The 18,211-nt window shown below is 37.2% G+C and overlaps 1 protein-coding gene across 2 annotated transcripts in view; it reads left to right on the top strand.

Moving 5' to 3' along the window:
- PTH2R (parathyroid hormone 2 receptor) overlaps positions 1 to 18,211 on the top strand; it is a gene marked incomplete at both ends in the record, with an annotated part of 104,194 nt that overhangs the window by 36,770 nt on the left and 49,213 nt on the right. The window contains 2 exons of one of the 2 annotated variants that reach the window (XM_082658552.1): positions 11,712 to 11,822; positions 11,931 to 12,052. In XM_082658552.1, the coding sequence (XP_082514678.1) occupies positions 11,774 to 11,822; positions 11,931 to 12,052 (171 nt within the window). Of the gene's footprint in view, positions 1 to 11,711; positions 11,823 to 11,930; positions 12,053 to 18,211 lie in introns of those variants that run through there. The other variant, XM_082658551.1, reaches the window with a different exon arrangement.

Below are 18,211 nucleotides of genomic sequence, written 5' to 3'. Positions count from 1 at the left end.
ATCCATTTACGCTTAAGGTAATTATCGATATGTATGTTCCTATTACCATTTTCTTAATTGTTTTGGGTTTATTATTGTAGGTCTTTTCCTTCTCTTGTTTCCTGCGTAGAGAAGTTCCTTTAGCATTTGTTGTAAAGCTAGTTTGGTGGTGGTGAATTCTGTTAGCTTTTGCTGGTCTGTAAAGGTTTTAATTTCTCTGTCAAATCTGAATGAGATCCTTGCTGGGTAGAGTAATCTTGGTTGTAGGTTTTTCTCCTTCATCACTGTAAATCTTTCCTGCCACTCCCTTCTGGCTTGCAGAATTTCTGCTGAAAGATCAGCTGTTATCCTTATGGGGATTCCCTTATGCGTTATTTGTTGTTTTTCCCTTGCTGCTTTTAATATTTGTTCTTTGTATTTAATTTTTGATAGTTTGATTAATATGTGTCTTGGCATGTTTCTCCTTGGATTTATCCTGTATTGGACTCTCTGTGCTTCCTGGACTTGATTAACTATTTCCGTTCCCATATTAGGGAAATTTTCAACTATAATCTCTTCAAATATTTTCTCAGTCCCTTTCTTTTTCTCTTCTTCTTTTGGACCCCTATAATTTGAATGTTGGTGCATTTAATGTTGTCCCAGAGGTCTCTGAGACTGTCCTCTATTCTTTTCATTCTCTTTTCTTTATTCTGCTCTGCAGTAGTTATTTCCACTATTTTATCTTCCAGGTCACTTATCCGTTCTTCTGCCTCAGTTATTCTGCTATTGATCCCTTCTAGAGAATTTTTAATTTCATTTATTGTGTTGTTCATCACTCTTTGCTTGCTCTTTAGTTCTTCTAGGTCCTTGTTAAACGTTTCTTGTATTTTCTCCCTTCTATTTCCAAGATTTTAGATCATCTTTACTCTCATTATTCTGAATTCTTTTTTTGGAAAACTGCATATTTGCTCTTCATTTGTTAGGTCTGGTGGGTTTTTGCCTTGCTCCTTCATCTGCTGTGTGTTCTCTGTGTTCTCATTTTTCTTAACTTTCTGTGTTTGGGGTCTCCTTTTTGCAGGCTGCAGGTTCGTAGTTTCCGTTGTTTTTGGTGTCTGTCCCCAGTGGCTAAGGTTGTTTTAGTGGGTTGTGTAGGCTTCCTGGTGGAGGGGACTAGTGCCTGTGTTCTGGTGGATGAGGCTGGATCTTGTCTTTCTGGTGGACAGGTCTACGTCTGGTGGTGTGTTTTGGGGTGTCTGTTGCCTTATTATGATTTTAGGCAGCCACTGTGCTAATGGATGCAGTTGTGTTCCTATCTTGCTAGTTGTTTGGCATAGGGTATCCTGCAGTGTCGCTTGCTGGTCGTCGAGTGGAGCTGGGTCTTGGCGTTAAGATGGAGATCTCTGGGACATTTTCGCCATTTGATATTACGTGGAGCTGGGAGGCCTCTTGTGGACCATTGTCCTAAACTTGGCTCTCCCACCTCAGTGGCACAGCCCTGATGCCTGGCTCGAGCACCAAGAGCCTGTCCTCCACACGGCTCAGAATAAAAGGGAGAAAAAAAAAAGAAAAAACGAAAGAGGAAGATAAAATAAAGTAAAATAAAATAATGTTATTAAAATAAAAATAAACAATAATTATTAAGAAAAAAATTTTTTAAGTGAATAAAAAAGAAAAAGAAAAACGGACAGACAGAATCCTAGGACAGATGGTAAAAGCAAAGCTATGCAGGCAAAATCACACACAGTAGCATACACATACACACTCACAAAAAGAGAAAAAGGGGAAAAAAATATATATCGTTGCTCCCAAATTCCACCTCCTCAATTTGGGATGATTCGTTGTCTATTCAGGTATTCCACAGATGCAGGGTATATCAAGTTGATTGTGGACATTTAATCCATTGCTCCTTAGGCTGCTGGGAGAGACTTCCCTTTCTCTTCTTTGTTCGCACAGCTCCCAGGGTTCAGATTTGGATTTGGATCCACCTCTGCATGTAGGTCTTCTGAGGGCGTCTGTTCTTCGCTCAGACAGGACGGGGTTAAAGGAGCCACTGATTCGGGGGCTCTGACTCACTCAGGCCGGGGGGAGGAAGGGGTATGGATGTGGGGTGAGCCTGCAGCGGCAGACGCCAGCGTGATGTTGCACCAGCCTTAGGCATGCCATACGTTCTCCCGCAGAAGTTGTCCCTGGATCACAGGACCCTGGCAGTGGCGGGCTGCACAGGCTCCCGGGAGGGGCGGTGTGGAGAGTGACCTGTGCTCGCACACAGGCTTCTTGGTGGCTTCAGCAGCAGCCTTAGCGTCTCATGCCCGTCTCTGGGGTCCATGCTGATAGCTGCGACTCGCGCTTGTCTCTGGAGCTCCTTTAAGCGGCGCTCTTAATCCCCTCTCCTCACGCACCAGGAAACAAAGAGGCAAGAAAAAGTCTCTTGTCTCTTAGGCGGCGCCAGACTTTTTCCCAGACTCCCTCCCGGTTAGCTGTGGCGCACTAGCCCCCTTCAGGCTGTGTTCACGCAGCCAACCCCTGTCCTCTCCCTGGAATCCGACCTCCGAAGCCCGAGCCTCAGCTCCCAGCCCCCACCCTTCCCGGCAGCTGAGCAGACGAGCCTCTCGGGCTGGTGAGTTCCGGGCACCAATCCTCTGTGCGGGAATCTCTCTGCTTTGCCCTCCACACCCCTGTTGCTGTACTCTCCTCCGTGGCTCTGAAGCTTCCTCTCTCTGCCACCCACCGTCTCCACCCGCGAAGGGGCTTCCCTAGTGTGCGGAAACCTTTCCTCCTTCACACTGGTGCAGACCTCACACTGGTGCAGGTCTCGTCCCTCTTCTTTTGTCTCTGTGTTTTCTTTTTTCTTTTGCCCTACCCAGGTACGTGGGGAGTTTCTTGCCTTTTGGGAGGTCTGAGGTCTTCTGCCAGTGTTCAGTTGGTGTTCTGTAGTGGTTGTTCCACATGTAGATGTATTTCTGATGTATTTGTGTGGAGGAAGGTGATCTCTGCGTCTTACTCTTCTGCCATCTTGAAGCCGTTCCCGAAATACATCTTTTTAAAGGATTTCTTTACATTGGAATCTACTTATAGTGAATTCTCTCAGTTTTTGTTTGTCTGAAAAGGTATTTATTTCGGTCTCAATCTTCAGAGATACTTTTTCTGGATTTATGATCCTTGGATGAGAATTGTTTACTTTTATCTCCTAAGGATATTGTTTTACTTTTCCACCCTGGCTTCCATGGTTGTTGTTGACAAATCAGTTCTCAGTCTTTGTTGGTGATTTGTTTTTCTCATTGGCTCGTTTTAAGAGTTTCTCTTTGACTTTGATGTTCTGCAGTTTCATGCTGTATCTAGGTATGAGTTCATTTGATTTCTGGAGTCTAAGGTTCTGTGTCTTTTTTCAGTGGTGGGAATGTTTTGCTATTTTGTCTTTGAAAATTTGCCCTCCCCTATTCTCCTATTCTCTGTTTCTGGAACTTTAAGTAGACAAGTATGGGAACTTCTCACATTACCCTTTGTATCTTTATGTCTTATATGATTTCCTTTTCTTTGTTTTTCTACTGCTGTTTTGTTAATTTCTGCAAATATATTTTCCAGTTCACCAACTCTTTGTTCAGCTTTGTCTAATGGCTCTTTAATCCATCCATTAAGCTAATTTTGATTATTCTATTTTTCAGTTTTTTGGGATCTTCCTATTTAATTTTGATAGTTTCCTTATCTTAAATATCATTTTAATCTCTTTTCTTTTTCCTTCTTAGACACATTTTATTTTATTTCTTTTTATTTATTTATTTTTTTAACATCTTTATTGGGGTATAATTGCTTTACAATGGTGTATTAGTTTCTGCTTTATAACAAAGTGAATCAGTCATACATAAACATATGTTCCCATATGTCTTGCCTGTTGCGTCTCCCTCCCTCTCACCCTCCCTATCCCACCCCTCCAGGCTGTCACAAAGCACCGAGCCAATCTCCCTGTGCCATGCGGCTGCTTCCCACTAGCTATCTACCTTACTGCGTTTGTTAGTGTGTATATGCCCATGACTCTCTCTCGCCCTGTCACAGCTCACCCTTCCCCCTCCCCATAACCTCAAGTCCGTTCTCTAGGAGGTTAGACACATTTTATATTCTGCATTTGCTATTAAGAGAACCACAATAGCAAAGCAATTTGCTATTGCTTGTCAATACTGACTACCACACATCGGGGCTTATTTCCTTGTGTGTCTAATGACTTATGATAAAGAACTTATAAGGTACTCATGTAATGAGGTACTCTTCCAAAATTTCTGTTTTCTGCAAGGTGCCTAGTGGAACTGTTGATCTATTTCCAGTTTAAACTAAGACCACAGATTAGACCACACATTAATGTGAGCTTGTGGTTAGAAATTGACAGAGAAGAATCGTTTTCTCCATTATTTCCTAGTCCAACTCTAAATGCAGCCAGGAGTGAAACAAGCCAATCTCTTTCTGAAAGATAATTTTGTTTCTTGTTCACTCACTAAGGCATTCATATTTTGGGGATCCTGGAGTTATACAGGAGTTTCCAGTCCAGTTTCCCACTTCATCAGGTCTCAGACTCATCTTTTGTTACCAGAATACAATCAAAATCCAGGCTCTTAGCCAATAAGTCAGTAGAGGCCTCTAATGTAAGCCCCAAATGCAGTGCCTACTGATCCTACGGAATAATTTCTGGTCTCAGATTTATTCCTATAATTTGTAGCCAGCTAAGCCATGTTTTAACAAAGAAGGTTTTTATATTAATTCAGCCTTTGTAGGTGTCTTATACTAGGAAAGAGTTCTCTGAATGGCTAGACTAATAATGTCAGGAAAGGGAATCACTTACATTACCTTTAAAGAACACTGACCCTGATATCTCAAACATGTAGGTCTACTAACAAAGAGCAACACTGTCATGAAGGAATTTATAAAGATTGTTATCTAGGAGGGCTAAATGAACGTTTTTCTATGAAGTCTCATGAAATTTTGAGCTGGAAGACATCTTAGAGACTATCTAGTCCAACATTGTCATCTTTATTGTCCCTTTAACAGTTCAACAAAGACATTATGTGCCTACAGTGTGGTGCTTCTGTAGTAAGCACTGGAAAAAATGAATCAAAGTCTGTCCTTACCCCATGGAAATGATGATCTAATAAGGGGAGTAGACACCTTTCAGATGGTGTGTAAGTGTAACAACAGAGGTATCACAACTATGGAACCACTGAAAAAGCATCTTAATTCATCAGGGAGGAATCAGAGAAAGCTTTCTGGAGGAGCAATCTTGAAATTAAAGGAGTAGGATTTAGATGTGTACAGGAGGAAGTAAAAAGACATTCCTGGCAGAGGGTCGGCAAAGACAAGCAACTGGGAATCAGTCACACACCACAAGAGTTAAAAAGAGTAAAAGATCTGGATGTAAACTTATGTAACATCTAAAATTTGTGATGGTGCAACTCATGTGAAATGTGTAGATGAATAAACATTAAAAGAGAAAAGGCACTTTCTTTGAGGTCTTTCTCCATACAATAGGATAGAATTAAATCTGGACGAACTTTGGTCTCCCTTTCAATGAAAAATGTCTATATACGTAAAATGACTTAGCATTTCTTCACTTTACAAGTGTGAAAAGATAAATGACATTTTGAATTCACTAGTTAATTTAAGAAGTTTTCATTTTAAAATTCTTCTAAAATTGAGAGATGCATATCAGAATATTTAGGAGTGAGCTGTTATGCTGCCTGCAACTTACTGTAAAATACCATAGCATTCATTTAGATGAAATAAATATGGTAAAATATTACCAACTGTAAATTCTAGATTGTGGGTATATAATATCCTCTGTTTTATTTCTGAAAAAATTTTATAATAAAAATAAAATATAATTTTTCTTCTTATCTATGAAAGAAAGAAAAGAAAACGTAAATGCAAATACCTCGTTATACAACTATTTATGCATTTAAGCACAAAACCCAAAATATTAATGATCCCAGTTTTATTTCACAATTGTATGGTTGTATTATGTTTTGGGTAACTGTAGAACTGAAAAGAGTCAAAGTTATATTCTCCAAATTTTAGTTTGCTCTGTGTAAATTTCATGGTTTGACAAGTTTCACTAATGGTCAGTTTGTCCTGGCACACACAAAAGATTACAGGGAGTGTAATTAATGGTGTTAATTTATAAAGGGAGTTTGGTGACTCATTAGGCAATTAATTAGTTTCTTGCTAAATAATGAAAGTATTTACTTGCATAGAATGTGAAATGATGATCAAAGAGATGTTATTTAAGATCTCTGTATTAGCTGTATGAGGGCATGGCTTTCACAATCTTTTCAACCTTTTGTGAATATTGATTATTCTCTTTGTCAAAGAGCCACCAGAGAGATGATTACAATCTACAGAAACATTATTCTGGGGGAGTGTTGGTTTTCTGAATTTTGAAATATGTCTGTGTGTGGGATGGTATCTTTTTTTTTTTAAAGGACATGCTATTCTATTTTACTTTTTAAAATTTCTTAAAATTGAAGTATAGTTAACTTACAATGTTGTGTTCGTTTCAAGTATACAGTAAAGTGATTCAGTTTTATATATATATCTATGTTATATATGTTGTTTCCATTATAGGTTATTACAAGATATTGAGTATAGTTTCCTGTGCTCTACAGTAGGTCCTTGTTGTTTACCTATTTTATATATAGTAGTGTGTATATGTTAATCCTAAACTCCTAATTTATCTCCCACCCCCACCTCACTATCCCCCTTGGTAACCAATAAGCCCCTTTGGTAACCAATAAGCTTGTTTTCTATGTCTGTGGGTCTATTTCTGTTTTGTAAATAAGTTCATTTGTATCATCTTTTTAGATTCCACATATAACGGATATCATATGATACTTGTCTTTCTCTGTCAGACTTACTTCACTTAGTATGATAATCTCTAGGTCCATCCATGTTGCTGCAAATGGCATTATTTTATTCTTTTTTATGGCTGAGTAATATTACATTTTATATATATATACCACATCTTCTTTATCCATTCCTCTGTCGATGGACATTTAGGTTGCTTCCGTGTCTTGGCTATTGTAAACAGTGCTGCAGTGAACATTGGGGTGCGTGCATCCAGGAGTGGGATTGCTGGGTCATATGGTAGTTCTATTTTTAGTTTTTTAAGGAACCTCCATACTGTTCTCCATAGTGGCTGAACCAATTTACATTCCCACCAACAGTGTAGGACGTTCCCTTTTCTCCACACCATCTCCAGCATTTATTATTTGTAGACTTTTTGATAGCCATTCTGATAGGTGTAAGGTGATACCTAATTGTGGTTTTGATTTGCATTTCTCCAATAATTAGTGATATTGAGCATCTTTTCCTGTGCCTGTTGGCCATCTGTATATCTTCTTTGGAGAAATGTCTATCTAAGTCTTATGCCCAATTTTTGATTGGGTTTTCTTTTAGATATTTAACTGTATGTATATTTGGACTGGTATCTTTTAGGGAACAAAAAAACGATTCCTTTTAAAGCATAAGGAAAATATCAGCAGTGTTCTTTATTGCAGTTTAAAAACTACATAATTATAGAATAAACTGATCATTGGCTTTTAGACTTCTGTGAAGACCTTAGTCCATCACATGATCAACTCTTGTCAGAAAATCTCACACGACATTGCAGCATACATTTTAGAGGGACAACTAGTTACAAGAACACAGGAATATGTGTCTGGGTCCATTTTATGTAGATTGCACCATAGATACTGTATCTGGTAAAGGATTGGATCCAGATAAATAAGGATGCATGACTTATTAAAGTTAAAGTGAATGGATGGGAAGCCATATGGAATGCTATCAAGACGTAGAAGAGTATCTAGTGCAAAGTTTATGGAAGAGATTGATTCATTATACTCTGTTTAAACAAGAAGGAAGATAAACACACACAAAGCAGGTCATGGTGGAAAGAAGTAGGTGAAGCCATATACCAGAAACAGGAGCCAGCGTAATGAGTTCCCGGATTACTTGCAATATGTAAAGCCCAGGCTTTTATTATGAGAGCAAAGTGAGGCTGTTTCCAAGAAACATTCTCTTCTATGAGAACAATGTGGTGAGGGAAGATATTTTCTTTTTCTTATTGCTTCAGCAATTCACAAAGCAAATCAAGTACTTGTTTCCATGTGATATGGTGGACACTAGCAAGTTAATTTCAGGTTTATGCTGAATTCTTTTCTGTAGAAATCGGTGTTTGCATGAGGTTCTATCATGATGACTATTCAAAACTGAACAACTCGACATAACGAATGTTAGCTATAACAAAAATGCTCAGCTACAGTTAGTGTAATTGGTAACTAAAAAATTGAGAGAGCTGTAATGGTACTTGTGGTAGCAGAATAATGTCCCCTCAAAGATGTCCAAACCCTAATATCTGGTGTTCTGCCTGTGTATGTTATATTACAGGGCAAAAGGGCATTGCAGACGGAATTAAGGTTGTGGACCTTAAAATAGGAAGATTATTCTGGATTATTTGGATGGGACTAATGTAATCACATGGGTTCTTAAAAGTGAAAGAGGAAGGCGGAATAGTCAGTAATGGAAAAAAAGAATGGAAGAGAGACTTGAAATGTGAGAAGGACTTGATCTCCCTTGCTGACTTTGAAGATGGAGGAAGGGGGCCATGAGCCACGGAATGCAAGTGGCTTTCAGAAGTTGGGAATAGCCCTCAGCTGACAGCCAGGAAGGAGATGGGAACCTCAGTCTTATCACTACAAGGAAGTAAATTCTACCAACAACTGGAATGAGTAAGGAAATGGATTTTCCCCCAGAGCCTCAGAAAGCATCACAGTGCTGCCCAGCCGTTGATTCAGCCTTGTGAATCTATAAGCAGAGGTCTGGCTGAGCTCACCGGACTTCTGACCTACAGAAAGAGTGAGATAATAAATTTGGGGTATTTGAAGCTGCTAAGTTTGTGCTAATTTGTTATGGAAGCAATGGAAAATGAATACAGCACTCATGAAAAATAGTCTCTTTTGGGTAAGTTGGAATATGACATGGCTGATAGGCTCTCTTCTTGAAAGTTTCATACACAACTAATGGAAGCGAGTCCTGAAAAACACAGAGTGGCAAACGCATGAAACAAGGCAGGAGAAAATATTTGCAAAGGAACCAACTGACAAAGGATTAATCTCCAAAATATACAAATAGTTCATGTAGCTCAATACCAAAAAAACAAACAACCCAATCAAAAAATGGGTGGAAGACCTAAATAGACATTTCTCCAAAGAAGACATACAGATGGCCAAGAGGCACATGAAAAGATGCTCAACATCACTAATCATTAGAGAAATGCAAATCAAAACTACAATGAGGTATCACCTCACACCAGTTAGAATGGGCATCATCAGAAAATCTACAAACAACAAATGCTGGAGAGGGTGTGGAGAAAAGGGAACCCTCTTGCACTGTTGGTGGGAATGTAAATTGGTGCAGCCACTATGGAGAACAGTATGGAGGTTCCTTAAAAAACTGAAAATAGAATTACCATATGACCCAGCAATCCTCCTCCTGGGCATATACTGAGAGAAAACCATAATTGAAAAAGAATCATGTACCACAATGTTCATTGCAGCACTGTTTACAATAGCCAGGACAAGGAAGCAACCTAAATGTCCATCAACAAAGGAATGGATAGAGAAGATGTGGTACATTATATACAAGGGATATTACTCAGCCATAAAAAGGAATGAAATTGGGCCATTTGTAGAGATGTGGATGGACCTAGAGGCTGTCATACAGAGTGAAGTAAGCCAGAAAGAGAAAAAAAATATCATATATTAATGCATATATGTGGCACCTAGAAAAATGATATAGATGATCTTATTTGCAAAGCAGAAATGGAGACACAGACGTAGAGAACAAACATATGGATACCAAGGGGGAAGCGGGGCTGGGATGAATTGGGAGATTGGGATTGACATATATACACTATTGATACTATGTATAAAATAGGTAACTAATAAGAACCTGCAATATAGCACAGAGAACTCTACTCAGTGCTCTGTGGTGACCTAAATGGGAATGAAATCCAAACAAGAGGGGATATATGTATATGTATAGCTGATTCACTTTGCTGTACAGTAGAAGCTGTCACAGCATTGTAAAGCAGCTATATTCCAATAAAAATTAATTTAAAAAAACAGACAAAATTCCTCACCCTCAAGCTCCTTAAATCCTATGTTTTAAGAAAATGATAATAAAATAACACTTAATAGTGGAAGGTGATGAGAGCTCAGGTGAAAACTATAGTAGGAAAGGGGATAAGGAGTATGGGTTGGGGTGGGTGAGTGGGGAATAAGCCAGGGGAGAGAGAAGATCCTGAGGGGCCATTAGGCCTTGAAAAGACTGGGCTTCTGCTCAGAGTGAGATGGGAAGCCTTTGGAGGATTTGGGGCTATTGCATGAAGAATAAATGAGAGGAGAGCAAGAATGCAATCAAGAAGACCCATTGGGGGCCATTGCAGTAATTCAGTCTGGAGATATGGTGGCTTGGACCAGGGGTTTGACAGTGGACATTGTGAGAAGTAATAAGGTTCTGGATTCATCTCGAGGAGAGTAGAGTTTCTGAGAATTTTGTGTAAGATGAGTGTTAGACTCAAAGAAATTACTAATAATTGGTAAAAGGGCAAACCCAAATCTTGGAGCTTACCTGTGAAGCTCAATCTATTTCATGTGTCATATGTTTTAACAGTAAATTTTTTAAAAATCTAGGGTAAAAAATGTAGTTACAACTAAGATAGACTTTTACTAACAGAAATTGTTCTTATCTCCCGAATCATCCCACCCCGCCCCCTTCCCCCTTAGTATCCATACGTTTGTTCTCTACATCTGTGTCTCTATTTCTGCTTTGCAAATAAGTTCATTTGTACCCTTTTTCTAGATTCCACATATAAGCGATATTATCCGATAGATAACTAATGAGAACCTACTGTACAGCACAGGGAACTCTACTCAGTGCTCTGTGGTGACCTAAATGGGAAGGAAGTCTAAAAAAAGGGGATATACATATAGGTGTAGCTGATTCACTTTGCTGTACAGCAGAAACTAACACACCATTGTAAGCAACTATACGCCAATAAAAATTAATAAAAAAGAAATTGTTCTCAATGAATTCTGATGTTTCTTTTTTTAAACATCTTTATTGCAGTATAATTGCTTTACAATGGTGTGTTAGTTTCTGCTTTATAACAAAGTGAATCAGTTATACATATACATATGTTCCCATATCTCTTCCCTCTTGCATCTCCCTCCCACCCTCCCTATCCCACCCCTCTAGGTGGTCACAAACCACCGAGCTGATCTCCCTGTGCTATGCGGCTGCTTCCCACTAGCTATCTATTTTACATTTGGTAGTGTATATATGTCCATGCCACTCTCTCACTTTGTCACAGCTTACCCTTCCCCCTCCCCATATCCTCAAGTCCATTCTCTAGTAGGTCTGTGTCTTTCTTATATATTAATTGCTATAACTCATATATATTGGAGTCACTAAAATATGTTTAATTTATGCAAATCAAATGTTCCTATCAATGGGCCTTTGATGAGGCTAGGTGGATGAGTTTTGGGGTATTTGCATCAAATCTACCCCATTCTAGTTTCCAAAACTACCGATTTGTTTTACAGTGCCTGTGTTTTACATAGGCAGTGACCTGAAATTTTGTATTTTGAATGCATTCATTCTCTGCTTCTAACTGCATCTTTGTTTATTTGCTTTTTAATTTTTTTCCTTATCAGAGGGAAATTGTTTCCCAGAATGGGATGGACTCATCTGTTGGCCTAGAGGAACAGTGGGGAAAATGTTGGCTGTCCCATGCCCTCCTTATATTTATGACTTCAATCATAAAGGTATTGAATTTTTCTGAAATGATTAATTTGGAATAGAAATATATTTTTTTTTATAATGGACTCTACAAGAACTGAGCAGTCTCAGTGTTTTTCTTCATGTCTTCACAGGAGTTGCTTTCCGACACTGTAACCCCAATGGAACATGGGATTTTATGCACAGTTTAAATAAAACATGGGCTAATTATTCAGACTGCCTTCGCTTTCTGCAGCCAGATATCAGCATAGGAAAGGTAATGGTATCTTTGTATTTGTGAACCCCTAAGGGAAAGCAAAAGTCTTTATACAATTCTTGATTGTCAACCACTATTATAAAAATCCTTATATTATATGACACAAAGATCAAAAAAGATAAAAGCAAGTTTGGAATCTTTTCAGATACCTAGTTAAGGAAAGGTCTAGGATCTGAAACATTTTTTTTTTCCTGTTTTAAGAAGTTAGTATTTTATTTTATTTTTTAAAAGTTAATTTTTATTGGAGTATAGTTGCTTTACAAGGTGTTAGTTTCTACTGTACAGCAAAGTGAATCAGCTATACATGTACATATATCCCCTCTTATTTGGATTTCCTTCCCATTTAGGTCACCACAGAGCATTGAGTAGAGTTCCCTGAGCTATACAGTAGGTTCTCATTCATTATCTATTTTAGGACCTGAAACATTTTGATATTTTCTTTAGGTTAGAGTGACCTGGCTGAGATATATGCATATATACTTATAAATATGTGTCTGTTGTATTATATTATGTTTACATTACACTATATGATGCTACATTATTTATGTATAAAAATTCAAATTGGTAGTCAGCAACATGATGCATGATTTTTTTCTTGGTTACCTATGAATGGCTACATCTCATCTCACTCTGTTCCTGGAGGAGCTTTGTATTTTTGATCTGTATTTTCCATATCATAAGATTTGCCAGCAGGTGATTTCATTAGTATATGAACGATTAGAGTTTCAGAATTAAAGAGGAGCAAGGGGTGTCTTACAGGTCTTCTCACACAATACCTTAATTTTACACGTGTGAGGCAATTCAGAACCAAAAGTTAAGTGTTGGTCAAAGTGACACAGCTGGATCATGGCAGGGTCAGTGCTGTTTCCGGTATGGTAATCATATGTAAATTTCAAAAACTTCTAGATAGTTACTTTTAGGTTATATGTGGTGGATTAAAAGTTATGCCTAAATTCCTATCACGCAGACCTCGTCAGTAAAATGCATGATGCTATAAGCATATGATGCTAGGAATGAACATGGTAAGTTGATGTATAAATGATTTTATGAGGATCGTAAGAACAGTCATAATACATAACTCTCCTAACATTAGACATTTTTCTTTATGCTTGATGACATTTATTTTTTGGTGGGGAGGGAAGGAGAGCAGTGGCAGAAGTGGTAAGTTGGAGTTTTCTTCATTTGATTCATTTATTTTTGGCCGTGCTGAGCGGCATGTCGGATCTTAATTTTCTGACCAGGGATCAGACCCATGCCCCCTGCATTGGAAGTGCAGAGTCTTACCCAATGGACTGCCAGGAAAGTCCCTGTTTGATTTTGCATTAATAGTCAGAACTTCTTTTCTTAACTTTTTTTCTAGCACAAATCACTACCACCTTAATGACTCTTTAGTAAATTGCCAAAAGACCTCAGTTTTATATTTCATTGTTGACATGCTTCTTAGATAAAATTAGTCAATGTGAGGAGACAATTATGTACTCTACAATGGAACCAAAGCCAACAATGAGTTAATATAAACTACTTCAAAATAATTTCAATTTCATTGATATAAATAAACATTCACAATAGTTAGTATACTCAGCTATGAATTTGTGCATTAAATGATAAGGGCAAGTCTTCACAGCTTTTAAATGGCCATTAAATTATATCATGATTTTATTTACACTTAACTCTATTCAGAATATTACAACCATTCTTTTTAATTACTATGTATTCCAAGAATCAAAATAGCTAAGGATGGTGAAATACCCAAAATATATACTATTTTATATAAACATGATTTAAAAGTTAACTGAAAAATTTGATTTTGTTAGTGTAAGTAATTTATCTCCTTAATCAAAAATATAAAGAGTGTTTTCTATTGTTTACAACCCTTAAGCAATAACTTGAGAAAACTTAAGAATGTAAATATCTTTTAATAAGAAAACTGGATACCTTCTAAAGTTTTGATATAGTGTAGGGCAAAATGATATTACTTATGAGATATTAATTATTAATGGTTATAATCAGAGTTTTTGCATAAAAAAAGGTAAAAATGAAAAAGTGCATTTAGAATAAATGCCACATCTTTATAGGGGACATAAGGTAAAGATTTTTAAAACATCTATTGTTTTGTTCTTTAAATAATTTCCATATCATTGACTTGACAAAATGAGCTAATTACTTTCAATAAAAAAAGCAAGAAAATTCTTATGCTGGGCCCTGAGGTTGTTCAATTCTTTAGAGTATGATATTTTAAATAGTAGCATACTGTAGAAATTACCATATATCTCATGTCTAAAGGTTATATGGACTTTTGGACAGTAATTTAACAAGATATATTAAGAAATTTCAAGGGGGTCATATCCTTTGATCTTAAAATTATACTTCTAAGATTCAAGCATAAAGATTTGAAGTGGGGGGAACTGAATGGAATAATGTTCATTGAACCATTAATTATTATAGTGAATATTCTGAAGAATTTAAATTTCCAATGAAGAAATGGTTAAATAAGCTCAAATATATATTTTGTATAAAGAGTTTGTGGTCTTGGGAAATTCCTTTGTTATACAGTTACCTGGAAAAAAAATCAGATAATAAATTTGTATATAAATTGGGAATGCAAATATTCAAAACAGTAGGAAATGATACATAGAAATAGAGTGAAAAGAAATACATGAAATACAGTGTTTCTTTTTGCTTGGTGGGAATTAGGGAATTTTTTTCCTTCTCTTTTTTGTATTTTACACATTTTCCAGATACGTTCTATAAAAAGTTTAACATTTTATTAAGAGAAAATAATATGTAATAAATGTTTTAAAAAAGAAACAAGAGACAAAGTCAGGATGTGGGAAGTTGCAACAATAAGAATAAGTTGAGTAAGATACAAAATTAATAATCTGTAAAAACCTGTCAGTAAGCTGAGGATGCCAAGAAATCTAAATGAACCTAATTGCAGAAGTGGGAAAGCCCTTCTTATGAGAGAAAAGACCTATGGCTGCATTTATCCCTGGCTCTGCGCCAGAATAGGAGCAACCAGGCTATGGAAGGGGGTAAAAAGAAAAGAACCAGACTTTTAAAACAACTTTTATCAGACAAGGACTGGAATAAGGGCTTAGAATTCCAAGGAATGAACCCCAGTCACAGTGAGCTATTACCCATCATCCAATTCTTTCCCATAAGCCTTCACTGAGTGTCTAGAGCCAGTGTGCCAAAGGCTGGAGTGTAGCAGGTGGGCCAAGAGAAATTTCCCAAGATGTGCGTAGGACCCTCACAGAATGAGAGTGAGATGAGATGTAGCCATTCATAGGTAACCAAGAAAAAAATCATGCATCACGTTACTGACTACCAATTTGAATTTTTATACATAAATAATGTAGCATCATATAGTGTAATGTAAACATAATATAACAGACACATATTTATAAGTATATATGCATATATCTCAGCCAGGTCACTCTAACCTAAAGAAAATATCAAAATGTTTCAGGTCCTAAAATAGATAATGAATGAGAACCTACTGTATAGCTCAGGGAACTCTACTCAATGCTCTGTGGTGACCTAAATGGGAAGGAAATCCAAATAAGAGGGGATATATGTACATGTATAGTTGATTCACTTTGCTGTACAGTAGAAACTAACACCTTGTAAAGCAACTATACTCCAATAAAAATGAGTTGTAAGCTGAAGGCATGGCATGGAACAGAGGAGCTAAGAGACATCTCTTGGGGTATCTGTGGCTCTCTTTAAGTGCATGACTGCTGCAGCTCATAGACCGGGGGGAGGGCAGGAATGCTGAGACAGACCCCCAAGATGACAAATCTCACTAAGTGAAAGACAGCAGCCTGACAAAATAGAGCTGAGAAAGATCTTTCCTAGGCACATGATGTCGTCATCCAAAGCAAGGCAGTGGCTAGCTGAGAACTGGAGCAGAGCAGCATAATGGAGTGACATCTTCTGAGATGCAGAAAGCCCAGGGCAGAGCTGGAGAGCAAAGTGAAATTTCCAGCAGCTCCAAAGCTGATGGATGGTTCAAAAAGCAGAAAGAGTCCTTCTGTGGCTTGGAAAACTGTCAGATGGACTAAAACCCATATACTGGCCACTAGAGGCTGCTGGTGCTCAGATCCCACAATCTGCTGAAGGAAAAGTCTCGAATCTGCTCTCAAAACCTAAAATCAGGATAAAGGGAATCATAAAAACAAAAAAACCAAAGCACTACAGCAAACCCAATCCCAGTTTAAAAACAAAGTAATCCATCCTCCCAACCCAAGAAGCCTGGTAGAGGAAGAGGACTGCCCTTTTCAGGCTGTTAATATTACATACTCCAGTCCTTACTCTTCTTTTACCTACAATGCCTGTAGTGTAATAAAAAATTACAAGGTAAGGACCCAAAATCTAGAGTAAAAACAAAAGCAGGAAGAAACAGATGATCCAGATGTTGTAATTTGCAGATGAGGACTTGATAATTATTATAACTATGTTAGATGATTTAGTGAAAAAGGTGCATAAAACAGGTGGGAAAATCAGCAGAGAAATGAAAACTTAAAGAAAAAGGAAATTGTAGAATTGAAATATTCAGTTAAAAAATGAAGAAGTTATTTGATATGCTCAACAGCAAACTGAACACAGCATGATAAAGATCAGTGAACCTAAAGAGAGGTCAGTAAAAATTATCCAACTGAAGCATTAGGAGAAAAAATAAATTAAAAAAACAGAACCATCTGAGACTGTGAGATAATATGTAATTGTCTTAACATATGTGAAATTAGAGGTAAAGAGAGAGGGAAAGAATAGGACAAAATAAATATCTGAGAAGGCAATAGCCCATAATTTTCTAAAGTGGATGAAATAAATCAATCCACAGGTTCCAGAGATTCAGCAAACCCTATGCAGGGTAAATAAAAAGAAAACCATACTTAAACACATCATAGTTAAACTGCTGTGAATCAAAGTAAAAAGAAAATCTTAAAAGCAGTGAGAGAAAAAGGGCACATTATATTCAGGGGAGCAACAACTAAAAAGATGCTGTGTTTTAGTAATAAACAGTGGAGGCCAGAATACAATGGAATGATATCTTTAAAGTGAAAATATTCATTAAGACAGAGGCAAAATAATGATATTTTTCAGACAGAAAATATCCGAGACAGGTTATCTTCATCAGCCTTTCAGTATAAGAAATGCTCAAAAAAATTCTCTAGGCAGGAGAGAAATATACCAGATGGAAGCATAGATTGTCAGAAAGGCATGAGGAGTACCAGAACAGGTGTATATGTGGATAAAAATAGCAGACTAAAATAATAAACAAAACTATATACCTATCCTTATTTATTGCTATGTTTATATCTATCGTTATATCTATAATTTAATTCATTTAAAATTTGTTGACTGCTTAAAGCAAACATAATAGCCTCTTATTGGGGTTTATAAATTATGCAGAACAAAATCTAAAAGGGACAAAGGCTAGGGGAGCAAAATTGAGTACATGATTGTAAAGTTCTATTTATATGGTGAAATAGTTCAATATTACTTAAATGTAAGCTCTAATAAGTTCAGATGCATAACCAAGTCTCTATAGTAACTGCTAAAAAATAACACAAGTTTTGGAATTCCCCGGCATTCCAGTGGTTAGGATTCCAAGCTTTCACTGCCAAGGGCCAGGGTTCAACCCCTGGTCAGGGAACTAAGATCCCTTAAGCTCTGCCCCCCACCCCAAAACAAAACAAGACAAACCCACATGTGAAATACTAAGAAATACTTGATTGATTTCCCCATCCCCTACCCCCCAATAAAAGGTAAGGAAGTAGGTACAGAGGAACAAAGAAGAGATAGGACATTTAGAATGCAAATACCTGTATGTTAGATGTAAACCCAGCCATAGGAATGATTGTATTCAAGGTAAGTGAACTGAACATTTTGCTTAAAAGGCAGAGGTTGTCAGAATGGATAATAAAAGTATGAATCAGTAGTTTGCTGTCTTTGAGAAATGTACTCTAACTATAAAGATACAGATAAATGTAATTACCAAGACGGAGGGACATTTCAAATTATAAAGAATCAATTTACCAAGAGGAAATAATCCTAAGTATACATGCATTTAGGAGCTTCAGATTACATGAAGCAAAATTTGTCAGAGCTAAAGGGAGAAATAACCAAATTACAGCATGTTGACATTTTAAAGAA

The sequence above is a fragment of the Grampus griseus genome, assembly GCF_964374135.1.
Source record: "Grampus griseus genome assembly, chromosome: 7".
NCBI classification, from domain to species: Eukaryota; Metazoa; Chordata; class Mammalia; order Artiodactyla; family Delphinidae; genus Grampus; species Grampus griseus.
The sequence above is the reverse complement of the archived record's forward strand: the minus strand, read 5'-3'. Positions and strand labels throughout refer to the sequence as shown.